The sequence below is a fragment of the Loxodonta africana genome, chromosome 11, assembly GCF_030014295.1.
Source record: "Loxodonta africana isolate mLoxAfr1 chromosome 11, mLoxAfr1.hap2, whole genome shotgun sequence".
Classification (NCBI taxonomy): Eukaryota; Metazoa; Chordata; class Mammalia; order Proboscidea; family Elephantidae; genus Loxodonta; species Loxodonta africana.
Window position 1 is genome coordinate 91,834,650 of NC_087352.1, and position 27,369 is coordinate 91,862,018.

General features: G+C 43.3%; 1 protein-coding gene across 1 annotated transcript in view; it reads left to right on the forward strand.

Annotated features, from left to right (window-relative positions):
- Window positions 1-27,369, forward strand: part of L3MBTL4 (L3MBTL histone methyl-lysine binding protein 4) — a 547,866-nt gene that overhangs the window by 519,985 nt on the left and 512 nt on the right. Inside the window, 2 exon segments of the mRNA XM_010587124.3 lie at window positions 6,004-6,173; window positions 24,416-24,478. Coding sequence (XP_010585426.1) covers window positions 6,004-6,173; window positions 24,416-24,478 — 233 coding nt within the window.

Sequence of the window (27,369 nt, forward strand, 5' to 3'; positions counted from 1 at the left end):
CCCTTTGGTTAGCAGCCGTAGCACTTAACCACTACACATCCAGTGTTTCCTTAAGAGTGTTGGGTAGGACAAATTCTCGTAAAAAGACCAGATTTAATGGTCTGCCTGAGACTAGAATGACCCCAGAGGTCATGGTCCACAGACCTTCTGTTAGCCCAAGACAGGAACCATTCCCAAAGCCAACTCTTCAGACAGGGATCGGACTGGACTATGGGATAGACAATGATACTGGTGAAGAATGAGTTTTTAGATCAAGTAGACACATGAGACTATGTTGACATCTCCTGTCTGAAGGGGAGATGAGAGGTAGAGGGGGTTAGAAGCTGACCAAATGGATTGGAAAAGAGAGAGTGGAGGGAAGGAGAGTGCTGTCTCATTAGGTGGAGAGCAATTAGGAGTATATAGCAAGGTATTTATATATTTTTTGTATGAGAGTTCAACTTGATTTGTAAACTTTCACTTAAAGCACAATAAAAATTAAAAAATAAAAAGAGGAAAAAAAAAGAGTGTTGGGTACAATCATTACTGCTGTAATGAAGTGCACGAGTTACCCAGCTGGGCAGACCATTCTGCCCCCATTTATAGTAGACTTTCTTTTCTAATCTGGAAGCCTCTTTTTATGCAATGTGTCCCAAGAGAGACTAGTCTGATCCTTTCGATTTGGTAAGAATAATTTCTGAGAACAGTATCCCAATATGTACTTTCGTCACAGGCTATGTTCTTCAAGTTATGTTCTTCATGATAGTAAAAAAATCTTTGGGCCAAACTACTCACATGTCCAACAGCCAGGGGTGGATTATCCAATAGGCAAGGTAAACATGGTTCTTATGTTCTTCAAGCCCAGCACAGCCCATGTCATATTAGCTTCTCACTGTGAGCAGCTCATATGACATGGGCTGTGCTGGGCTTGGTAAAAAATTAAAATCAGTGTGTTCACATTTTCTAAAAATTGAAAATATGCTGATTTTTAAGTGGCTAGTTTAAAAAGTTTAATTCTGTACACAGAATTTAAAATAATGCAAATCACCCCCAATTTTAAAAGTCTGAATAGTCACATAGTTTTGAAGCTACAAGCCGAGTGGATTTTACAGTGATGAGGCAGTTCACCGTGTTGAGGGGAAGCAGATGCCCTCCCTTCATGGAACCTGCTCGTTTCCTTCCACTGCAACTCCTACAGATGACTTTGGGGACCACAGCACTGCCTCTCCAGGACCACTAGGGTGTGAAATCTGAACATGGCGCTGAACAGCCTGAATTTCAGCTTGAGATGTGTGGGCACATCTGGCCACGCTGGCTTAGGAAACTTTATATGTCCCTACATTCACTATTGTTACAGCTTAAAGTATCTTCATATCTTATCATAGTGTATGCTATCTAACATGGATTAAACACTTACTGTGTACCAGAAGCTGTTCTCATCACAGCTACTCAGTTAGGTACGAGTGCTATTATTACCCCACTTAAAAGATGAAAAACCCTGATGCATAGAAGTGAAGTATCTTATCCAAGGTCACTCAGCTAGTCCGTGGAGACAAAGATTCAAAACCAAGCCTGCACTCAGGCCCTGCATCACCATTTGCCTCTGGGGCGAGCTCATCCAAGTTGTCTTTCAGCTAGACCTGAATATTCCACCTAGGAGTCATTGGCTTTGGAAAAATTATTGGCCGTCGTTAGTTGCCTGACTCATGGTGATCCCATGCACAACGGAATTAAACACTGCCAAATCCTGCGCCGTTCCCATGATCAGTTGCAGATTGGCCCATTGTGATCTGTAGGGTTTTCGCTGGTTGATTTTCAGTGGTAGATCCCCAGGCCTTTCTTCCTAGTCCATCTTAGTCTGGAAGTTCTGTGGAAACCTGTTCAGCATCAGCAACACAGAAGCCTCCGCTGGTGGCGGGCTGTGCATGAGGTGCATTGGCGAGGAATTGAACCCACGTCTCCTGCATGTTGTTGTTGTTGTTAGGTGCCGTCAAGTTGGTTCCGACTCATAGCGACTCTGTGTGCAACAGAAGGAAACACTGTCTGGTCATGTACCATCCTCACAGTCGTTACGCTTGAGCACATTGTTGCAGCCACTGTGCCAATCTTTCTCGTTGAGAGTCTTCCTTTTTTTCACTGACCCTCTAACCCTGGTGATGTAATGGTTAAGTGCTACAGCTGCTAACCAAAAACATCCTCTTCTGAATCTGGCTTGAATTTCTGGTAGCTCCTTGTCGATGTGCTGCTGCAGACACTTCTGAATGATCTTCAGCAAAATTTTTCTTGCCTGTGATATTAATGATACTGTTCAATAATTTCTACATTCAGTTGGATCACCTTTCTTGGGAATAGGCATAAATATGAATCTCTTCCAATCAGTTGGACAGGTAGCTACCTTCCAAATTTCATGGCATAGACAAGTGAGCACTTCCAGCACTGCGTCCATTTGCTGAAACATCTCAAGTGGTATTCCATCGATTCCTGGAGCCTCGTTTTTTGCCAGTGCCTTCAGTGCAGCTTGGACCTCTTCCTTCAGTACTGTCGGTTCCTGATCATATGCTACCTCCTGAAATGATTGAATGTCGAGCAGTTCTTTTTGGTATAGCGACTCTGTGTATTCCTTCCATCTTCTTTTGATGCTTCCTGCATCATTTAGTATTTTCTCCATAGAATCCTTCAGTATTGCAACTCAAGACTTGAGTTTTTTCTTCGGTTCTTTCAGCTTGAGAAAAGCCGATTGTGTTCTTTCCTTTTTCTATCTCCAGGACTTTGCACATGTCATAATACTTTACTTTGTCTTCTCAAGCCACCTTTGAAATCTTCTGTTCAGCTCTTTTACTTCATCACTTCTTCCTTTTGCTTTATCTACTCAGTGTTCAAGAGCAAGTTTCAGAGTCTCTTCTGACATCCATTTTGGTTTTTTCTTTCTTTCCTGTCTTTTTAATGACCTCTTGCTTTCAACATGTATGATGTCCTTGATGTCATTCCACACCTCATCTGGTCTTTGGTCATTAGTGTTCAATGTGTCAACTCTATTCTTGAGATGGTCTCTAAATTCAGGAGGGCAAGGCTGTACTTTGGGTCTTGTAGACTTGTTCTAATTTTCTTCAGTTTCAACTTGAACTTGCATATGAGCAACTGATGGTCTGTTCCTCATTCAGCCCCTGGCCTTACTCTGACTGATATTGAGCTTTTCCATTGTCTCTTTCCACAGATGTAGTCTATTTGATTCCTATGTATCTATGTATGCCATCTGGCAAGGTCCACATGTATAGTTGCTGTTTATGTTATTGAAAAAAGGTGTTTTTTTTTTTTTTTTCAGATTTCAAAAAGATCTCCTGCACAGAAGGCAAGAATTCTGCCACTGAACTGCCACCCTCCCCCTTCAGACAAAAAGTTTGATTTAATAGGGACACACACCCGTTCCTGTCGACTTGACGCTGAGTCATTGCGACCCTATAGGGCAGAGTGGAGTTGCCTCATATGGTTTCCAAGGAGCACCTGGGTAGATTCGAACTGCTGACCTTTTTGGTTAGCAGCCGTAGTTCTTAATCACTACACCACCAGGGTTTCCAATAGGGACACAATTAACTATTTTCATAAGCCATAAATAGCATAAATAGCATAAAGCCAGCCTGCCGTCAAGGGTACAGCATAAAGCTAGAACTCCCCACCTTTTTTGTGGCATAAAGGCCATCTTACTACCTGCTCTGAGGTTCCACTTCGGCCACTTCCTGGAGTCCAGGACTAGTAGAGACAATGACAAGCAGTGGCCTGAGGAGCCACAGTTCTGCTCAGCTGCTGGCAGACACATTTAGGTATATTTCCAAGTATATGCCTCTGCACCCAAAGCAGACAATTTGCTTCCAAAATTATGGGGTGGAAAAATTTTCTGGTTGGGAGCACACAGGTTTTTACTTTTTACATTTTTGATGCCTTCAGCCGTTATTTCTGAATCACATGAATCTGATAACCATTGCTCAACATCTTTGTATCTCCAAATACATAGGATTCATTGTATCTTTTCCGAGTCCTGTATATTTTGGGAGCTGAGTGATTGACTTACCCAGGGCATGGGCTTAAGATACATATTTTTTTTGTTTGTTTGGGGGGGGTTTGTTTGTTTTTTGGTTTGTTTGTTTTCAAGCCCATGCTATTTCAGCAAAATCCACCAACTGGTTAATGCAGTGATTCTTTTTCAAAGTAAAGCCTGGCTTTGGCTCAGATCTTAATCCCTAAAAGTGCATAGCTTTAACCCTTGGTCTCCCAGTAAAGCCCTTGGCTATTTCTGCATCATTGGAACTGCAGACTTGCTCTCTCATGATGCTTCCACCCTAGGTTCCGAGGGCTTGTTTTGTGCATGTTCCTTGCCCAACCTGATAGGTTTATTAAAGAACATTCACATTTGCAAACATACTAAGTTTTCTAAGAAAATTTGAAGTTTTCCTTTAAAACCTACAGCCTTACCTACTGTTGGCTGAACTACAAGGAGAGAGGTAACCTATTTACATACCAAAAAAGTCAGTGTTGGACGATCAGCATTAGGGATGAGTTTGCTTGCTACTGAAGCATAAGCATTTGGGAGAAGCTGGCAATTTTGCTGTCTCTAATTTTTTTTTTTTTTTTTAATCTGTATAGACAGCGAGCATTGGTCTGGGCCAGCCACAATAACAGTATCTGACAGAGAAGGCCGGTGATTGACAGCCCCTTCATCTAGAACCTTCCTGATTATGAATGGGTTTGTGACTGTGTGACTGTGGAGTTCAGGTCAGCCTCATCCACTAAATACTGTAATTAATTTGAGGTGGGAATATTTGCATAAAGCAACCTCATCTTTTCAGATGCTGTTAGTACAACACAAACCGTCATAATAGACCTTAAATTATGTCCCTACTGCTGATTTAACCTGCTATTTGCATTAGAAAAGATAGATTTTTAGAGGGCTTAAAATATTTCCTTTTGTGTTCTTTCTTTTCAAAGTCTTTTTAAATATCAACAGTGTTATTTTGCTAATGTGTGTTGAAAGTATCTTAAAAATGTCTTCTTATGAAGATACCGGCTTTCTCTGAAATTTCAATAATATTTTTGCTCTTTATCTATTTGTAGATTCAAAGCAAATAATTAGGGATAAACATAAGAGTGAACACACTCTCAAAGATAGGCAACTAATCCGGAGAGGCTGTTGATAACTGTGACACTGGGGAGAGTCAAGATCCAGTTGAAGTTTTTCTCCTTGGTAATAGCAGCCAGCTACTGGCAGGCAAGCAGCAGCTGTCCTTGGTGCCTTAGGGTAGTGGTACATTCAGAGCTTCTGCTCAGAAAAGACAGAGCCTCACTAAGGGTGCCCATGCCAAGGCGGTCTCAGCTCAGCTTCAGCTGCTCACCACAAGTCCCTGGTGGCACACGTTTTCACCAGGGTGAAGTCATCTTGCACTGCTGGGGACCTACAGCAGCAGCTGGCATCATCCCAGGCCCTCCCTGGGGCTCCTGTGCTGCATTTTATATGCAGTATCACCCCAGGCACTTATGAAGCCAGATGTGGGCCTGGGCTCGCCCATCTTTAGGGAGGTATAAAGCAATTTCCAAAGGGAAACTGTTCTTTGTGTACACCCATCATTGATAGTCCAGTCTGCCAATCAGCTCAATATTCACATCCTGTGTGGTCCTATGATTCCTGTGACTCCTGATTTGAAGAGAAAGAAGCCCATGGCAGTGACAAGCTGGTTCTTCCTTGGCCATTAAGCCGTAACTTACAGAGATGATTTAGTTAGCAAACGGTCACCATCTTCTGGGCCTAAAGTAGCATGTGTTTTTAATGACCACTGTTTGGAAGCAGGCCAGTGGTACGGGATGTGCACAGGGCTCCTGGCAGTGTTACGACAGGTGCTGTAAGACCAGACGTCAAGGGTTTGACTGTGTCTGCACTTCTGGGCCTCAGTTTCCCCCACATCATGAGGGACTGACAGCACCAACAATCACGAGCCACAGAACCTGGGCTTCCCTTTGTTCTGCCTATTTTTTCAGAGTACTGAGCAGAGCATAGGCAGCAGACGCTCCACCAGTTGGTCTTCATGGCATCCATGTCAACCCACCCTTTCCAGGACCTTCCCCTGGGCAGAGATCAGCACTGCAAGCTGCTTTCCAGTGTGGCAGATGTACGGGCCAGCAAGGTGGCCCACTGGACTGCGGATGTGGCGAACGGCATTATGGGGCCTAGGATGCACTGCTTAGCCCATGGCCGAGGGTCTCTAACATGGGCAGAATGGCCCACACTGAGGGTTTCCAACACGAGTACAATGGCCCACACTGAAGGTCTCTAGCATGCGTAGAATAGTCTGCGCTGAGGATCTCTAACATGGGTAGAATGGCCTGCACTTAGGGTCTCTAGCACGGGTAGAATGTCCTGCATTGAGGGTCTCTGTCATGGATTGAATTGTGTCCCCCAGAAATATCTGTGGTCTGTGTTAGGCCTTGATTCCCAGTATTGTGAGGTTGTCCTCCATTTTGTGATTGTAATTTTATGTTAAAGAGGATTAGGGTGGAATTGTAACACCACTCTTACCCCAGTCATGTCCCTTCACCACCTTTTATCTCTCAAAAGATAAAAAGGAAAGGGAAAGGAGCAGAGAGAGGGACCTCATACCACCAAGAGAGAAGTACCAGGAGCAGAGCACATCCTTTGGGCCTGGAGTCCCTGTGCAGAGAAGTTCCTAGTCCAGGGGAAGATTGATGAGAAGGCCAACAGGGAGAGAAAGCCTTCCCCTGGAGCTGACACCCTGAATTTGGACTTCCAGCCATCTCTTTGTTAAAGCCATCCACTTGTGGTATTTCTGTTATAGCAGCACTAGATGACTAAGGCAGTCTCTAACATGGGTAGAATGCCCCATGCTGAACGTAACACGGGTAGAATGGCCTGCAGTGAGGATGTCTAACAGGGATAGAATGGTCCGCACTGAGGGTTTCTGGCACGGGTAGAAGGTCTGCACTGATGTTCTCTAACATGGGTAGAATGCCTTCTTTCTAAGCACTGAAACTACTATGTCAAGTTTAAGACCTGTATCTGTAGGAGGGAGCAGGCATGGTTGTGAGGAGGTGAGGCAGGTTGGCTGTCTGGTGGCCCTTTGGTTTTGGACCTGCTTGTCCTTGCTTCACACCAGCTCCAGCTCTGTCATGGTTTGCCACTGGTCTCATTTAAGCAGAGGGGCCTCGCCTCTCAAATTGCACAGCACAGATTTCATTTGGGGAAGCACAGCGGTATGAGCACCTCGACTTTGACCCCACAAACCTGTGCTACTCCCCAGTCCAGGGGCCTGCTGCTCCCTGTCAGGCTCCCTTGGCTGCAGCCCCAGGTGGCCTGCAGGGTCACATGCACCCCCCACTCCCAGCTGCTCTGCACCGCCAGTTTATCCATCCTAAACCACAAGAAGATTTGGTCAACCTGAGGTTTATTTTTAAAGTGTATTTGATCAAAACATTGCCCAAGGTGCTGTACACGGGGAGAAAAAAAGGATCAGATTTTAATATAAGCATGCCTTATCATATTGGTTTTTAATAAGAATCAGTTAAGCCCCATTGCTTACTGTAATATTGTAGAAATGCTTTGCATTGATAGCAATTTTCTTTTATGGAATGCAGACTCTGATGGAAATTCCTTTTGATGAAGGTATTGTTTTCACTTAGTCAGGTCTTAGGTAAGTTTTTTGTTTTTTAATGAAGGCAAGACCTAGTCCACTCAGAACAAGGAAGGAGCTGGAGCTGAGATCTCACAGCTGTTCATGGACTCCCTTTCCTGCCCAGGACAGGCGAGGGAGCGAAGGCCCAGCTCCCTCTCCCTAGGCACCTGCAAAGCACACCCTGCACAGACACTACGGACCACACCTCCCTCCCTCTCTGTCCAGAGGCCCGTGTGGTCCTGGAAGCAGGGTTAGCTGTCCTGTCCACCCCAGGCGCTGGCTGGGCATTATAGGATGACTAAAATGTGATCCTGCCCATAAAGCCTCTAGAGTCTGCCCCTTGTTCACCAGTTTACAAAGCGGTGAGTTCCATGACCCAGCAGGCTGAGTAAAAACCTATTGGGGCTAAATCAGATTATGTATGGATTTGCCCCTGAAGCATTGAACACCACGGGAAGATCAGCGGGGAACTGAAGTTCTCTCTTTTCTTAAGACAGAGAGCGGCTGCTCTTCCCATGCCTGTGGCTGTGCTCTTGGCCTCCAGCCCTATCACTGTCCTGCACAGAGTGATGGGGGGAGAGGGGCGCTGCTCTGCCCGCAACTTACCACATGAAGGTGCTAGAGGAGATGAACTCCAAGGCCCTCTGCCTCCGCAGACAGTGTAGTTAGAGGAGCAGGAGTGAATGTGTAGAGAAGGAGAATTCTGGGCACGTCTCCCCTGCTCTCTAAATAACACCATCCTGCAGGATTTTCTCTGCCCTCCCCTGCAGCCCCCCCCGCCACCACCACAGTCTCACAGTCCTGCTCTAACACCCAGCAACGGCCACTGCCCATTCCCACCCCACGTGTCCTCCTGCTTTCACTGTCACCTGCACTTGCAATGCCCCGCTCCCACTCAGCAGAGCCCCACCAGGCAGCTGTTTGGTGCTCCCCCCCGCAAGTCCCTGTTTCCTCCTGAGAACCTCAGTCCCTGCACATACACCGGCTTGTCTGTCCCCTGCGGGGTGAGCAGACCTTATCTCACCCGTCCTGGTGCTTCAGAGCCTCTCACTCTGCCTGACAGTACAAACCCAGTAAAGGCTGGCTGAGTGGATGTTTGATGACAAGGGGGTTGCTCCCTGGATTTTGAAGCAAAAGTAGACTGCCTATATCTAGGTGAGAGAAGACAGCAGAGGGAAAAACAAAGGCGTGTATGTGCAGGTGAGGGCGCAGGGGTGGCAGTATGCTGTATCTCTACTAACAATAATGAAGATAATATTAACATCACAATAATGAGGTAAATACTGTAGTTTTCCCATTTTACAGATGAAGAAATTGAGGCACGAGGAGAGTAAGTGTCTTGCCTAAGGCTGCACGGCCAGAGACAGGTCCTAAGTGTGACTTAGCCACCATGCACACTGTGGAGTGGGATATCCCAAAGAACTAACAAGGGTGAGGAAGGTAGACGACAAGGAGGCCCCAGAGCCAGGCCCAGGGGTTGGCATATTAACTCAGCCAGCACTTGGGGCCGTATTATGTTCATATGCAGAAAATCACTTTGTGAAGATGATGCTTTAGGTAAACGGGATCACTAAAGATAGGAAACAGTACGAGTGAAAAAAGGTGAGGAGAGGGAGACGGCAGGACATCATCGCAGCAGCCCTGGTGTGGAAAGATCAGGCCTGGGCTAGGAGTTGCACTAAGAAGGAAGAAAGCCTGAATTTAGTAGAAGTTTTAAAGTCAAAAGCTATAGTCCTGGGGAATAGATTAGATATAGCAGACGAAGACGAGAAGTGGGCCAAATGTGATTTCATTTATAGTCTCAGCACTCCACAGTTTAGCACTTAATTGGGATAATGATATGTGAGAGCTAGCAGACCCATAGAGTTCATTTGGAAGAATGGAAAACAGTGGTGTTACTGAATTAAAAGGAACTTTGGAGAAAAGAGGCCACTTTGGGGTGTGTGATAAGATGGTGAACTTATGATTCAACACGTTGAGTTTGAGGTCCCTGTGAAGTCTATCAGTGCATGCAGAACTCTCTCAGCAGCTGGAAATACAAGGCCAGTGTCATTAACACGTGAAGGCCAGAATCACTGAGTGAGAGCTCTCTGTGGAGGAGAGGCCCAGCCTCTTCTGACAGGCACTGAGCAGAAAGGCCAGGACACATGGTTGGAAGAGCAGTAGGGGAAGAGTAGATGGAAGGGGGCTGTCTTAGGCTGGGTTCTCTAGAGGAGCAAAGCCAGTGAAGATTTATTTCAAGGCAATGGCTCACACAGTTGCGGAGGCTGGCAAGTCCCAAATTTGTGGATCAGGTGGCAGGCTGGAAGCCTCTCCTGACTCACATGGTTGCAGGGGCTGACGAACCCAAAATCTGTAGACCAGGTGGCAGGCTGCTGGCTCACAGGTTACCAGAACTGGCACATCCAAAATCTGCAGGTCAGGCAGCAGGCCGAAGGCTTCTCAAATCCCAAAACCAGAAGTCAGAGAATGATAGACAAATGCAGGATGAAGAGAGAGAGAGCTTTGCCAGAACATTTGTTTTTATATCATGAATGCAGACCACACACCCCAAGGAAACTCCTCTTCCAACTGATTGGCTGCTCACATCAGATCACAAAATAGGAGGTGACGCCTAGTGTCTGCAAACCACTGAGGATTATAGCCGAGCCAAGTTGGCAAGTAACAGTAACCATCACAGGGGCTTCTGAGGAAGAGTGGGAGGGAACTGGTGAAAGAAAATTTTCTTGGGCAGGTTAATCACTAGTGTTAGATGTGGAAGCCAGATTTAGGTCAGGTTCCTGAGGGGCCACGGAGGTGGCTTCAGGGTTTTTGTGAGAAATAGTATGTGTACAGTATGCGCATTTTTTTTCCTCAAGAGGAGGGCCAGAGCCTTCTTAGCTTCTCCAGGGGTACCAGCATCCAAAGAACAGGATATTAAACAGCAGATAGGAAATGGGGGGGATTGGGCTGATGAGTTTGGTAATGAATGAAAGCTACAGATTGGGAGATGATTAAAGGGAAGTACCTGCTGCAAGTATTATTAAGTAAAAAGGAAGCGACTCCTGGGGAGAGAGACTGAGGATGCTATCAAGAATTATTATGACATTCCTTAAAACTTTCTAAATTCTCTATAGAGGGTATGTATGGAATCTCTGCCACTTGAAGAGGCCTTAGAGATTTTACAGATAAAACAAGAACCAGAAAAACTAAGTGTCTTGCCTAAAGTCACCCAGCTAATCCCCAGTGTTGCAGTTCATACTGCTTCACCATGCTGCCATTACCAGTTCTGGATGCATTCCGAAGAAAGCAGTCTGATTATTCCACACTATTTAATATAGATTAGTATTTATATCTCCCCAACTAGATGTCCCTGAGAAAAAGGGCCACGTCTTAAATTTCTTTCTTCGTCCTGAAAGTCTGTAGCATGTTTTCTGGCACCAAAATAGGTCTTCGAGAATAATCTTTGATTGGCTGAAGTGATGGGCTTTGTGATTGTTCTGATTGTATCTTTGAAAATGAGGCAACTCTCCAAATGAGTTTACTTATGGGGCATTCCAGAGAGTACCAACTGACAACAGAGTCTGAGACTGCTACAGATGCCACAATAAAAATGGTGAACAGGATAGTGATGATTTGAAAAGGCAGTTCAGGGCTGAGCAGCACTGTGTATGGGGTGGTGCCTTTTGTGCTCTGTTAGTCTGAGTGTATTGTAGAGGGGTCCCAGGAGCCAGGGGCAGAGCATGTTGGAAGAGAACTTACGCTTCCTGTGCTCAGTGCCATTCAGTGAAGCTTAGAAAGGACCTATAGCAGCAGATGGAGTGAAAGGACACTCCATTTGTCTGCTCCCTGGCCTAGGAGCCAGACCTCTGTGCTGCTTTATGGGAAATGTGTAGAGAAGCCAAGCACAGGCCCTTGTGACCCTCCCCAGAGCCCTGTGTTGCTATGGGTTGTTTCTACTAGAGCACTTTTTTTTTGAAACAACAGGTAGGCTGTGAAGTCAATGTAGTGGTTATAAAATGAAAGACAAAAATAACTAGGATAGCTGAGGGTACATAATATGTATAGTAAAGGCTGCTGTTTTGTAGAACTCGTGTTTTGACTGTTAGAGATGTGTATGGGTATGCACACACTTAAGGTAATGTATAGGTAAGGGGTGCTTCTGGGTCATTGTACCGAGTTTGTCATGTCCGGTACAAAAGTATAAGCTTTTAAGAGTAGGGTTTAAAATATTGTCATCTTAGAGAGGGGCAGGGACAAGATGGCGGAATAGACAGACACTTCTGGTGACCCCTCTTACAATGAAGACTCAAAAAAACAAGTTAAACAAGTATATTTATGGCAAGTTAGGAGCACTGAACATCAAAGGCAAGATTAAAAAACGAACTGAGGGGCAGGGGGAGGAAGAGACAGTCCAGAAGCAGAGAGGAGTTACCGGACCTAAGTCACTGGGCACCCTCAGGCACCATTCCCTAGAGTGGCTGCAGTGGGCTGATACTAGCCTTTTGCCACAGTTTCATCAGGGAGAAGCGGCCAGCCACACAGGCTACTCACACCTCCAGAACCAGAGAAGGATGGCACTCCTAGCAAAAGCTAAGCACTTGTGTACATTTTAGGGCACCCTCCCGTCCCCAAGCTGGCTTCAGCAGCTGATTTCCCTGGGCGTGAGATAGGCCCTGTTGAGCACCTGGAGCCATTCTCCGGGTCTTGGAGAAAAAATACATTTGCAATTGGGGGAAAAGATAATTTGCCAGCTCCACTAACTGGGGGAGCTGAGGACAGAAGCAGCTCCTGTCCAGGCATAAATGGTCCATGGACTTTGAGTACCTTTCCCCTCTGCAAGGAGAGTAGGCCCTTGTTGGCAGACTACAACAGTTTCAGCTCTGCGGTAAAGAGGTGGGTGTTTGATGTTTGACATTGCTTTACCTATTAAACAGGGTCTTCACCTACCCACATCAGGGACCTAAGGACTGGTAGCTCCACTCAGGTCATCCAGCCACCCGTGACAGGGGTCCAAGGATAAGTGGCACCTCCCAGTCATTATAACCAAAAGCATTGGCTGCCCATGGCCTGTCTGCAGAACCCACCCAACTGTACGCTCTAGGGAACAGGGAAATGCTTTCCTCAGAGAAACTTGGGAACGATTCTCAGCCCCCTGCCTTGTTCAGAGTGTGACCCCCCTGCTGCAACGAGATACCGGTACATACACCAATCACCCCTGCCCCTCTAAGACTGTAGGACAGTGCCTGTACCACACACTTGATTATCAGCTACCTGGACACCTGAGCTGAATTCATACAAGAAAAGTGAAAGTATTCCTGATCTGATATACCTGATAATAGCTCTAGCCATCTGGGGACAGGATGTCAGAGCTCCAAAGGCAAAAATAATCAAGCTACCTCACTCAAGCAACCCATTTGGGCATATCAAAACAAAACAAAGCAAAAAGCTACCACACAGAAGCAAACAGAAAATAAACTAATACAATAACTTATAGATGGCTCAGACACAACAGTCAATATCAGGTCACATAAAGAAACAGAGCACAATCACCTCAACAAGCTCTCAGAACAAAGAATCAAGGGATCTTCTAGATGAAAGTGCCTTCTTGGAATTACCAGAGGCAGAATACAAAAGATTAATATACAGAACCCTTCAAGACATCAGTGAGGAAATCAGGCACTACGCAGAACAAGCCAACAAACACAGAGATAAATCAGTTGAAGAAATTAAAAAGATTGTTAAGGAACATAATGAAAAATTTAATAAGCTGGAAAAATCTATAGATAAACAGTGATCAGAAATTCAGAAGAACAATAAAATTACAGAAGTAGACAACTCAATAGAAAGCCAGAGGAGTAGACCTGAGCAAATGGAAGGTAGAATTTGTGAACTTGAAGATAAAGCACTTGGCCCCAATATATTTAAAGAAAAATTAGGTAAAAGAACTTAAAAAAAAATTAAGAAAACTTAAGAATCATGTGGGACTCTATCAAAAAAAATAACCTATGAGTGATAGGAGCATCAGAACAGGGAGGGATAACAGAAAATACAGAGAGAATTGTTGAAGATTTGCTGGCAGAAAAATTCCCTGATATCGTGAAAGATGAGAAGATATCTATCCAAGATGCTCATCAAACTCCACATAAGGTAGACTTTAAAAGAAAGTCACCAAAACATAAACAAATTTGCCAAAACCAAAGATAAAGAGAGAATTTTAAGAGCAGCTAGGGATAAACAAAAAGTAACCTACAAAAGAGAATAAATAAGAATAAGCTTAGACTACCCGCCAGAAACTAAGCAGGCAAGAAGGCAATGGGATGACTTACATAAAAAACTGAAGGAAAAAAATTGCCAGCCAAGTATCATATATCCAGCAAAACTGTCTCTCAAATATGAAGGTGAAATTAGGACATTTCCAGATAAACAGAACTTTAGGGAATTCGTAAAAACCAAACCAAAACTATAAGAAATACTAAAGGGAGTTCTTTGGTTAGAAAATCAATAATATCAGGTATCATCCCAAGACTAGAACACTGGGGAGAGCAATCAGAAGTCAACCCAGATAGGGAAATCACAAACATAAATCAAGATGAAAAAATGCTCAAAACAAGGAAACAGCAATGTTATTATGTAAAAGAAGAAAGCATTAAAAGAACAAAGAGAGACTAAGAAATGTAATCATAGATCTGTCATATGGAGAGGAAGACAAGGCAATACAAAGAAATACAAGTTAGGTTTAAATTTAGAAAAATAGGGTAAATAATAAGGTAACCACAAGGGAGACAAACTATCCTACTCATCAAATAAAATACAAGAAAAAAATTAGAGACTCAGCAGAAACAAAATCAACAGCAACGAATATGAGGAAAGGACAATATATAATCTACTCAGCACATAAAATTAAGTGGGAAAAAGAAATTGTCAACAATGCACAAAAAAAGATATCAAAATGATAGAACTGAATTCATACCTATCCATAATTATGCCGAATGTAAATGGACTAAATGCACCAATAAAAAGACAGAGAGTGGCAGAATGGGTTAAAAAACATGATCCATCTATATGCTGCCTACAAGAGACACACCTTAGACTTACAGGCACAAACAAACTAAAACTCAAAGGATGGATAAAAATATATCAAGGAAACAATCAAAAAGAACAGGAGTGGCAATATTAATTTCTGACAAAATAGACTTTAAAGTTAAATCCATCATAAAGGATAAGGAAGGACACTATATAATGATTAAAGGGAAAATATAACCATATTAAATATTTATGCACCCAATGACAGGGCTGCAAGATACATTAAAAAAATTATATCAGCATTGAAAAGTGAGATAGACAGCTCCACAATTATACTAGGAGACTTCAACATACCACTTTCAGTGAAGGACAAGACATCCAGAAAGAAGCTCAGTAAAGACACAGAAGATCTAAATGCCATGATCAACCAAATAGACCACATAGACATAAACAGAACCCTCCACCCAACAGCTCCAAAGTATACTTTCTTTTCTAGTGCACATGGAACATTTTCTAGAATAGAACATATATTAGGTCATAAAGCAAGCCTTTGCAGAATCCAAACCATTGAAATATTTCAAAGCATCTTCTCCGACCATAAGGCTATAAAAGTAGAAATCAATAACAGGAAAAGCAAGGAAAGGAAATCAAACACTTGGAAATTGAACAATACCCTGCTCAAAAAAGATGGGGTTATAGAAGAAATTAAGGATGGAATAAGAAAATTCATAAAATCCAATGAGAATGAAAACGCTTCCTATCAGAACCTTTGGGACACAGCGAAAGCAGTGCTCAGAGGTCAATTTATATCAATAAATGCACACATATAAAACAAGTAAGGGCCAAAACTAAAGAATTATCCCTACACCTTAAACAAATAGAAACAGCGCAACAAAAGAAATCCTCAGGCACCAGAAGAAATCAAATAATAAAAATTAGAACAGAACTAAATGAAACACAAAACAGAAAAACAATTGAAAGAACTAACAAGACCAAAAGCTGGTTCTTTAAAAAAATCAACAAAATTGATAAACCACTGGCCAAACTGGCAGATGAAAAACAGCAGAATAAGCAAATAACCCAAATAAGAAATGAGATGGGTGATATTACAACAGACCCAACTGAAATTAAAAGAATCAAATCAGATTACTATGAAAAATTGTACTCTAATGAACTTGAAAACCTAGAAGAAATGGACAAATTCCTAGAAACACACTAGCTACCTAAACTAACACATACAGAGGTAGAACAACTAAACAGATCCATAACAAAAGAAGAGATTGAAACGGTAATCAAAAAACTCCCAAGAAAAAAACCCCTGGCCCGGACGGATTCACTGCAGAGTTGTACAAAACGTTCAGAGAAGAGTTAACACCACTACTACTAAAGGTATTTCAGAGCATAGAAAAGGACAGAATACTCCCAAACTCATTCTATGAAGGCAGCATATCCCTGATACCAAAACCAGGTAAAGACACTACAAAAAAAAAAAAAAAAATTACAGACCTATATCACTCATGAACTTAGATGCAAAAATCCTGAACAAAGCTCTAGCCAATAGAATTCAACAACATATCAAAAAAATAATTCACCATGACCAAGTGGGATTCATGTTAGGTAATAATCCATCACATAAACAAAACAACAGACAAGAATCACATGATTTTACCAATTCATGCAGAAAAGGCATTTGACAAAGTTCAACACTCATTCATGATAAAAACTCTCAGCAAACTAGGAATAGAGGGAAAGTTCCTCAACATAATAAAGGGCATTTATTAAAAGCCAGTAGCCAACATCATCCTAAATGGAGAGAGCCTGAAAGCATTCCCCTTGAGAATGGGAACCAAACAAGGATGCGCTTTATCACCACTCTTATTCAACATTGTGCTGGAGGTCCTAGCCAGAGCAATTAGGCTAGATAAAGAAATAAACTGCATCCAGATTGGCAAGGAAGAAGTAAAAGTATCTCTATTTGCAGATGATATGATCTTATACACAGAAAACCCTAATGAATCCACAAGAAAACTACTGAAACTAATAGAAGAGCTCAGCACATTGTCAGGATATAAGATAAACATACAAAAATCAGTTGGATTCCCCTACACCAATAAAAAGAACATCAAAGAGGAAATCACCAAATCAGTGCCATTTACCGTAGCCCCCAAGAAGATAAAATAAAAAAATACTTAGGAATAAATCTTACCAGAGATGTAAAAGACTTATACAAAAAAACTACAAAACACTTCTGCAAGAAACCAAAAGAGCCCTACATAAGTAGAAAAACATACCTTGCTTATGGATAGGAAGACTTAACATTATAAAAATGTCTGTTCTACCAAAAGTGATCTACAGATTTAATGCAATTCCTATCCAAATTCCAACGACATCCTTTAATGAGATGGAGAAACAAATCACCAAATCCATAAGGAAGGGAAAGAGGCCCCAGATAGATAAAGCATTACTGAAAAAAGAAGAACAAAGTGGGAGGCCTCACTCTACCTGATTTTAGAACATATTATACCGCCACAGTAGCCAAAACAGCCTGGTACTGGTACAACAGATACATAGACCAACGGAACAGAATTGAGAATCCAGACATAAATCCATCCACATATGAGCAGTTGATATCTGACAAAGGCCCCAAAGCAGTTAAATGGGGGGAAAGACAGCCTTTTTAACAAATGGTGCTGGCATAACTGGATATCCATCTGCAAAAAAATGAAACAAGATCCATACCTCACACCATGCAAAAAAACGAACTCAAAACAGATCAAAGACCTAAATATAAAATCTGAAATGAGAAAGATCGTGGAAGAAAAAATAGGGACAATGTTAGGAGCCCTAAGACACGGCATAAACAGTATACAAAACATTACTAAGAATGCAGAAGAAAAAGTACATAACTTGGAGCTCCCAAAAATGAAACACCTATGCTCATGCAAAGACTTCACCAAAAGAGTAAAAAGATTATCTACAGACTGGGAAAAAGTTTTTAACTATGACATTTCTGATCAGCACCTGATCTCTAAAATCTACATGATAACTGCAAAAGCTCAACAAAAAAAGAATACCCAATTAAAAATTAGCAAAGGTTATGAACTGGCACTTCACTGAAGAAGACATTCAGGTAGCTAACAGATACATGAGGAAATGCTCATGATCATTAGCCATTAGAGAAATGGAAATCAAAACTGCAATGAGATTCCATCCCAGTCCAACAAGGCTGGCTTTAATCCAAAAAACACAAAATAATATATGCTGGAGAGGTTGTGGAGAGACTGGAACACTTATACACTGCTGGTGGGGATGTAAAATGGTACAACCATTTTGAAAATCGATTTGGCACTTCCTTAAAAAGCTAGAAATAGTAGTACCATATGATCCAGCAATCCCACTCCTTGGAGTATATCCTAGAGAAATAAGAGCCTTAACAGGAACAGATATATGCACACCCATGTTCATTGCAGCACTGTTTACAATAACAAAAAGATGGAAGCAACCAAGGTGCCCATCAATGGATGAATGCATAAATGTTGGTATATTCACACAATACCACATATTGATAAAGAACAATGATGAATCCGTGAATCATTTCATAACATGGAGGAATCTGGAAGGCATTATGCTGAGTGAAATTGGTCAGTTGCAAAAGGACAAATATTGTATAAGACCAGTATTATAAGAACTCGAGAAATTGTTTAAACAGAGAAGAAAATATTCTTTGATGGTTAAGAGAGTAGGGAGGGAGGGAGAGGGGTATTCACTAATTAGATAATAGATAAGAACTACTTTAGATGAAGGGAAAGACAGAACAAAATACAGGCGAGGTCAGCACACTGGACTAAACCAAAAGCAAAGAAGTTTTCTGAATAAACTGAATGCTTCAAAGGCCAGCGTAGCAGGGGCAGGGGTCTGGGGACCGTGGTTTCAGGGGACATGTAAGTCAATTGGCATAATAAAATCTATTAAGAAAACATTCTGCATCCCATTTTGGAGAGTGGCGTCTGGGGTCTTAAATGCTAGCAAGCAGCATCAATTGGTCTCAACCCATCTGGATCAAAGGAGAATGAAGAACACCAAGGACACAAGGTAATTATGAGCCCAAGAGACAGAAAGGGCCACATAAACCAGAGGCTACATCAGCCTGAGACCAGAAGAACTAGATGGTGCCCGGCGACAACCAATGACTGTCCTGACAGGGAACACAAAAGAAAGCCCTTGAGGGAGCAGGAGACTTAAATAGTCTGACTGAGACTAGAAGGACCCCAGTGGTCATAGTCCCCAGATCTTCTGTTGGCCCAGGACAGGAATCATTCCCAAAGCCAACTCTTCAGACAGAGATTGGAATGGACAATGGGATGGAGAGGGATTCTGGTGAGGCGTGAGTTTCTTGGATCAGGTGGACACTTGAGACTGTGTTGGCATCTCCTGTCTGGAAGGGAGATGAGAGGGTACAGAGGGTTAGAAGCAGGCGGAATAGACAGGAAAATAAAGAGTGGAGGGAGGGAGCAGGCTGTCTCATTAGGGGGAGAGCAAGGTGTATGTAAGTTTTTGTATGAGAGACTGAGTTGATTTGTAAACTTTCACTTAAAGCACAATAAAAAAAAATTTTTTTAAATTGTCACCTTTATAGCAAAGTGGATTGCACATAGGAGGAGTTTGGCAAATGAGTGAAGGGTGGTCAAGTGAGTTGCATGAAGCTGCATGGACAGGATGTGATACATCTTTGCACCTTTACAGCCACATCTGTGCTCGGTGCACATAGGGGTGCTTTTATTTCTTATACATAAAGCACCATATGTAAATTGCCCTAGCCTCCACCGAATGCACTCTAAATGTTCATTAACTTTAAAAGATGGCAGTCACTTTAAAAGCAGTCTTTACACAGGAGGGAATGTTTTGAAAAATTCAGGGTACTGCTAAGCACAGCAGCCTCATACAACTGGGCCCTTTAAAAAGGACAAATGACAAACTCTGCTGTTAAAAAACGAGACCAGGGCTGGAAGAATGGTCCCTAGTGGACTTGCAGCCGGTACAATCAGGCTCAGAGCCACAGCTCAGCAAGATGGAGCAGCCATGGTCGGAAATATTCCAGCCACAAACAAGGTCTGCCGCCCTCTGAGAGGATGCCGGGCAAGTAGGTCGTTGAGGGGAAGGAATTTGGGTAAAGTAATGGGCTCATCTAGGTGCCTGGGAAGTGTCATCCTTCTTAGTATCCCAAACTGCTGCCTCAAACCTAGAACGTATTCCATGGCCTTCTCTAGGGGACCGCCCTGAGAGGTGGGACCCCCGCATGTCAGCCCCACACGCCGCGGCGCATTTCCTGCTGCAGGACATCCCGGCGTCGAGGCGCACATGCATCAGTCTGTCCGTCTGTTAGCGGTTTTCTCTGAGCTACAAGGAAAATGGTGTCAGTTTCCCTTTGGCAGAATTCTCTTCCCTCCAACCAATCCAAACAAAGCCAGTGCCGTGGAGTCCATTCCGACTCATAGCGACCCTATAGGACAGAGTAGAACTGCCCCATAGACTTTGCAAGGAGCACCTGGTGGATTTGAATTGCCGACCTCTGGGTTAGCAGCTGTAGCACGTAAACTCTAGGACACCAGGGTTTCAACCGCAGTTCTCCAAATTTTACTGCAAAGTTGAAGGGAAAAAAATTTCTTGCGTTGAAGGAGAAGATGATAGGGAAACTTTTTTATATTGCTCTGCGGTGTTTCAAAGCACACCACTTTACATTCATAAAATTTGAACTAAAATGAGCTTTGTATATATTACATATAATATATATTGTATATTATGATATATAAGAATAATATAATTTATTCTTAGGGGAAATAAATAATGACTCTGAATAAGGATGGAGGCCTTCAGATTTTTTTTTAAAAGTATTGGCCAGGAAAGTATCCCTTAGTAGATTTCATGGAACTTGTTCTTTGGAAAAAAACAGAAGGATTGACTAGAATCAAAATTTCTTTCCAGAAACACGGAGAATTTCAGACAAGTGGTTAAGCAAACTCTCTGTAGATGCCCTCAATCTCTGAGAAAGTCAGAAAAGAGCAGCACTGGTTCCGTTTACTCTTCGGGTTGGCTTACCACATTGTTTATTCCCATTAAAAAATCCAATCTACTGGTAACATGGACAGTGATTTCTTGGCTGACAATACTGAGGAGGGGGGATGGGATTCTTTTTCATTTGTCCAGAAAAGAACATTTGAACATATGCAACCCATTAGGGCAACTCGCTGGGCTTTTGCTGTGCACAGACATCCTCTGAGCGTGTTTTTAAAAAGCAACTGTCTCTCCAGCCACTTCATTTACCAGTGGGAAACCAGGGTCCCTGTTGCTGACATAGCTTCCCACTGGAGCTATTTTTAATTCGTTTTTCCTACGATGCCTTTTCCTCCTTCAGAAGAAACAAGGAAGGGTAATCTCAGGAGAGCCTTCTTTTGGGCCAGTGGTTCTCAAGCACCAAGGGATATTTGACAACATCTGGAGGTATTTTTGGTTGTTGCAACTTGGATGGCGGTGGAGGGTTGTTAAAAAAAAAAAAAAAATTTTTTTTTTTTTTTAGTGGGTAGAGGCTAGGTATGTTGCTGAACATCCTACAACACACAACAGCACCCACAACAAAGAATCATCTGGCCCCCAAATGTCAGTAGTACTGAGGCTGAGAAACCGTGCTTTAGAGCATTTTTCCTGGACTCAGCTTTGATTCTTTTTGCACCAGGTCCTACCTGTCACTAGATCCTAAAGCTGTCAGCTCTGCAGGTCTCCAGCCTCCAGCTCTTTGCTCTCTTGAGCTTCCAGATCCAGTATTTCCCATGGGAGTGCTTGCTGCAGGCACGTCCCTGCCCAACCCAGCGGCTCCAGCCTGAATCCATGCAGACACTGTGAGGTCATCTCTCAACTGTATCAACTGGGAGCTTTAAAAAATATACCCAGAGCCCCAGCCCCAACCCAGCCCCACCAATCTGAAATCTCTGGTGGGTGAGACCTGGACTTGAGTGGGTTTTAAAGCCCTCCAGGTGGCTCCAGTGTGTAGCGGCCGTGGAACACCCCCTCCAGGGCTCCCTGCTGCTGGCTGGTAGACATGCAAACCTCCTGGCGGTCTCAGCCCCTCACTCCCTTTCTTGTCCTCAGCTCTGCCAAGCTGGACTCCTGTGGTTCCATGTTCACTGTGCAGCCCTGCTTCCAGGTTTGCTCCTGTGATTCTCTGTGCCTAGAGCACTTTCTCCACCCATCCGCCCAAAACTGCCGCTAGTGGAAATATGGTGCACCCATCAACACCCACCTCAGGGCCACCTCCTTGTGATACCTTTCCTGAGGAGTAATCCATTTGTTTTAAAAGCGCATATTCCTTATATCACTCTAATGGACTTTAACTTCGGACCATGTAGAGTGATTTAGAGGCTTTTTCCTCTACCCTGCTACCACTAATCCAACAGTAGGCTCATTGGAAGTGCAGGCTCGGCCGGCTCCTGTGTACAGCCTTGCCAGCATCCCACCTGCTGCGGGCACACAGCGGTGGGTGGGGCAAACCTATTGGTCAAGAAAGCAGCCTGGGGGTAGTGGAGTGCTGCCCCACCCCGTACTGCTCAAGACCCTGTCCCCAAAAAATACTTCTGTTGGCTATACTCAGATGACGTCAGAGCTGGCCTCACCTCCCCATGTTTACCATGTCTGAACTGGTCATTTTTAGGCTTTAATAAGCTGCCTGAAAATTCCACACACACACCGCTCCATGCTTTTGGCTCACTTGGAAAAGAGGAAGCCTTATTAACTCAGCAAATGGGTCCAGCCTGGAGCACCAGGTTCTCAACTAAAGCAGCTCGTAATTGCTGAGACAAAGGCTGGCAGGAGGCACACTGACACCCCCAGGTGCTTCTCTGGCTTGATATCTTATTTCATGGCAGTATGATAATTGCTTTCCAAGGTTTTTTAAATCTTGGTCATCCCATACTTTAGAAGGAAGGTGTAAAATGACATAGTGTCAAGAGGTGAGTGAAGCAGGCGCCAACCTGCCGATTGCCTCTAAAAAGATGTTCTGACATCGTCATATCCACACAAACTAAATATAGCTGTGAGACAAGGCGGGACAGAGCTCTGGGTATGAGCACTTAGGTGTTGTCAAGCCCCGTGGGTGCTGGCCCGTTACTACTCTGTTACCTTGAATATCGGTGAGCACCGTGAGGTTCTCTTCTGCAGCCTGGAAGGCACCAGCCTCCTGTAACATCTCCTTTGGGGATTCCCCAGGGAGGTGAGGGGTCCCAGAGCTCTTTGCTTGTGGAACCTGTTGAGGCAGGGCCCTGACCTCTCTGGCCGTGTCACATGCCTTCCCTGTCGGAGATGGGACAAGAAAGGAGCATATGCACAGCTCAGCTGACACAGGGCAGAGAACCAAAAAGAAACACCAAGAAGACTCTCCCATCTTGTTATGAATTGAATTGTTCCCCTAAAAAACATGTGTTGAAATCCTGGTCCTTGTACCTGTGAATATGATCCTGTTTGAATAATAGGGCTTTTCTTTCGTTATGTTAATGAGGTCATACTAGTTTAGGTGTGTCCTAAACTTAATCACTTCTGAGTTATAAAACAATCAGAATAGACAGAGAGACACACACAGGGGAAGACAGATGCCAGGTGAAAATCATCTGCAAGCCAAGCAATGCCAAGGAGCCAAAGAGCACCGGGCTACCAACAGGGAAGGAATCAACATGGCTGAGACCTGATTTGGACTTTTAGCTTCCAGAACTGTGAGAAAATAAATTTCTGTTCTCTAAAGCCATTCACTTGTGGTATTTGTGTTGCAGCAGCAGTAGGTAACTAAGACACGCGTATAAATACCCTTCCCAAGGTACCACTTACTATTGCTTTCCAGCTTGTCTTTCATCCCATGCAGCAGTGCCAGGCCAGCCAGAAATGGCAAAGTCCAGCTGTCATTTTGGCTGTTTATCACATTTGTTCAGTTGGCTCTCCAGAAGAAATCTATTGGTAACACTTGGTGGCTTCCTGAACTTATAGCTGGGCCTTCGCCTGTTATCTGTCTTATTAAAAAAATTGAGGCATGTGTAGACGGAGGAGGAGGAAAAGGTAAGGGTGGGAAATTGAGCTGCAGGAGGCGGCATCCCCATAACTCTGAATTTGAAGTCAGAAGACCAGAGTTCCAAGACCGTGCCTGCCACTCACTGGCTGGGTGAGTTAGTAAACCTCTTAGAGTTTCAGCTGCATTGTCTTTTACTTGGGACTATCACCTCTGCATAGATGTCTTATGTCCCTGTTGTTTGTGAGGCAGTGTATGAGGGCCTGGAGATGGTGCATAGATAAGACACAGGACCACTGCCCATGAAGGGAAGCCTCTGAAGTGAGGAGACAGGTCCTCATCTCCAGGCAGTCATTAAAGTAACTGCTCCTGCACAGGCCACCAGCCCTGCCCTGCCTGCCTTCACAGGTGACTGGGAGGGTCAGGTGAGACAATGTTCAAGAATGCCAAAGCTCCACACAGACAGAGGCTGACAGCGTTACAGTGATAACCATAACCCTAAGTAGGTCAGCCTGGCGATTACACGTTGGGGAAGATCCTGGAGGCTGGTCTGTTTCCTGAGCTGGCGAAAACTAATGTGATTTGATAGTTCCTATTTAAATCCCAAGTGTCTGAGGGATTTGAAGTATAATTTTACTCACATGCTGAATTACTACAGCCCAAGAAATTATTTCAGCTGCATGTTTTAAATTCAGCTCTTCATTTTCCACTGTAGGTAGCTGGGTTCGTACAGTCCCTTATGGGCTGTGAAGAGCATGCCAAGTGCTTCAAGGAAGAGGTAAGAAATAGAAATTATATGTGTTTCTTTACTTCTAGACCCAGAAGTGCTTTTCTTCAGTGTAAATAAAAGCATGTGGTATGGGTGGAGGACAAGAAAAAGGAGGATCCAGGCAGGAAAAGAGCCCACGAGTCGAGTTTGGAACAAAGGGAGCTCAGCCTCCATCTTCTGGTTTTCCTGTGTTGCTATGTTTTGTCACAGAAGATTGGGCATCTCATTCTTGCATGCTTGGCCCATACCACATGCTCAACAATATATTATTTGGTTGAAGAACAAACAGACAAGGTACTTTAGTCTTACCTTGGTGGGGTGGGGGGGCATAAAGTCTCTGCACTGGTTACTTTAAGCCACACTGGGGGGAGCCAAGAATCCCCCATGGGCTGCACCCAGGGAGAAGAGAGGCTTAGTATACTCCAGAGAGAAATTGTGCCATCCTGTCTGTCCCTGCCCTACATCTGCTTCAAGAGGGAGGCAGAGAGGCCACAAAATCCTTCTAGGGGTTGTCTACGTCCTGCTTCCTCTCAGTTAGGAGTACATTGAATTGCCTAATATTTGTCCAGAAATTAGTATCCACAGCTATAGGGGCCCCAGAAGAGACTCCACCCGCTGCAGAATAACAATACAAATAATGATAGTTATTGTTTCTTGGGGGTTGCCATGTACCAGGCTCTGTGTTAAGCATTTTGCATAATTGTCCTTTGATCATCACAGTAACTCTACCAAGGCAGATTGCCAGTGTAGAAACTAAGGCTCAGGAAGGTTAAACAGCGCAAAAAGGGCAGAGCAGGACTCTAACCCATATCCATCTGATTCCAGAGCCTCAATCATTGCTTTAGAACCCTCCAAGAAAACTACTACTGTAGACGCAGTGCACAGCTCTCCCTCTCTAGAGTCCAGAGCTTAGTTCCAAGTTCTCTTTGAATTTTGGGCCCTAGATCCCTCGGAACCTGGCAAGCTCTCTCTCCAGGGAACTCAGGGTCAGGGTGTTTTCCATCTGTGGGGCTGCCTACAGGAACGTGGGGTTTATATGGTTCAGCCTGAGCCAAGGAGGGCTCAGGTATGGCTGGCCTATCCTTACATGTGCAGTTCACTCTGTGCCTGGACTTGAGTCTGTCCACATGGTAAGGTAGAAAGAGTGCCTCTTTCCAGGTCATGTTGCTCAAGCTTGGCACTTACTTACCAGCAAACCACCCAGCCTCTCTTCTCCATCCTAAAAGCACAGACTCATTTGAGGAGACATTTTAAAGATCAGGGATAGTATGTTTACAACAATGATTGTGAGGATGGCACAGCACCGAGCTGTGTTTCATTCTGTTGTACATGGGGGTCGCTGTGAGTCAAGCCCACTCGACAACACCTAACAACAACAGCAACAGCCCAGTTCTTGTCTCAGAGTTGGCATTTAATAAATGGCAGCCATAGAGAGCACAGGGTCTCCTCTGGGATCCAACCAGCCTATCCTGAAATACGAACTTAGCCACTTGTACACCATGTAACCTTGGGCAAGACATGCATCTTGTAATTCCAGGTTTCCTCATCTACTTTATGGGGTTGTTGAGAGGATCAAGCACATATAAGTAATTATAACATTAGTTGTTATCATCATCATCACCACCATCATTATCTTATTCATATGACAACCAGCTATATATTTGGTCAGTGAATTTTGTCTGAAAAAGAGGAGCTAAACCCAGGTTAGCATCTGAAATTAGGGAGATTCTCTCCTTTGCTATTGGAAATATGCTCTTTACCCCTTGAGAAAGGTATCCTGTCTTCTAAATGAATGATTCTCCATCAAACATTGTATCATAAACACATGGGAACCTTTTAAAAACTTTTTTAAAGCTTAAAATCTTTTAAAACTTAAAATGTTAAACCCCACCCCAGAGGCCTAGGGATAACACCCTACCTCAGTGAGAGAAATACCTGTCAAAGAGACTTTGACGCTGAGGAGTTGTAGTGTTAAATTTAGAAAGGCTTGAACCATGGTGCTTGGTTCCTGGAGGGGAAAGGTCTTTCCATAGAAAACCCTTTCGTTTCTGCCTTCCTGGTTATGGGACCAGGAATCATTCCAACCCAGTCAAGTTAAGGGCACTCCAACAGTCCCCAGAACTAAAACTGAAATTGTGTCTGGGCCTCCAGAAGCTGAGGGACCACAGTACATCTGGTGGCCACTGGCTGTCCTGTGGACCTCAGGAAAGCTATTAACTTTCAAACAATGGTATGTTTTTAAAATTAACAAATAAGACATATATTTGTATGTTTTTCTTCTTGTAATTATATTTATTATAGTAAAAATTTTAAATATGGGAAATTTAAAATAGGAAAATGAAAATTAACCACTATTCCACCAGCCAAAGATAACTTCTTTTGGCATTTAACTAAATACTTCAAATATCTTAATTATGCATATGCATACATGCATATTTAATTTACAGATTAAAATTGAGATCTTTCTATATCGTCATATCAAGCTTTGTTGCTTAATAGTTCATGAAAAATTTCCCATGTCATTAAATGTTTCATTAAGGTATGAATTTTGGTGACTGAATTTTAGAATTTCGGTATACCATCCTATGATTATGCCATAATTTATTTACTTTTGCTGTTGTTAGAATCTGCATTGTTTTCAATATTTCATTATTAAAAATTATGCTGGAATGTACACATTGCACATTTTTCTCTTGAGAAAAATTCCTGGAGATGTACTTGGTAGATGAAAGTAAGTTATTTTTAAGTCTGCCAATAGAAATTCAAGCCAAGATTTTAAAAAATCCTAATATAAATTTAGCCTGGTAACAGTTAGTATACTTTGAATTCATATATAATAGAGTGAACACCTTTTTAGTTTAACTTAATTTTAAAGTTCTGAAAAATAAAAAATAGAGTTG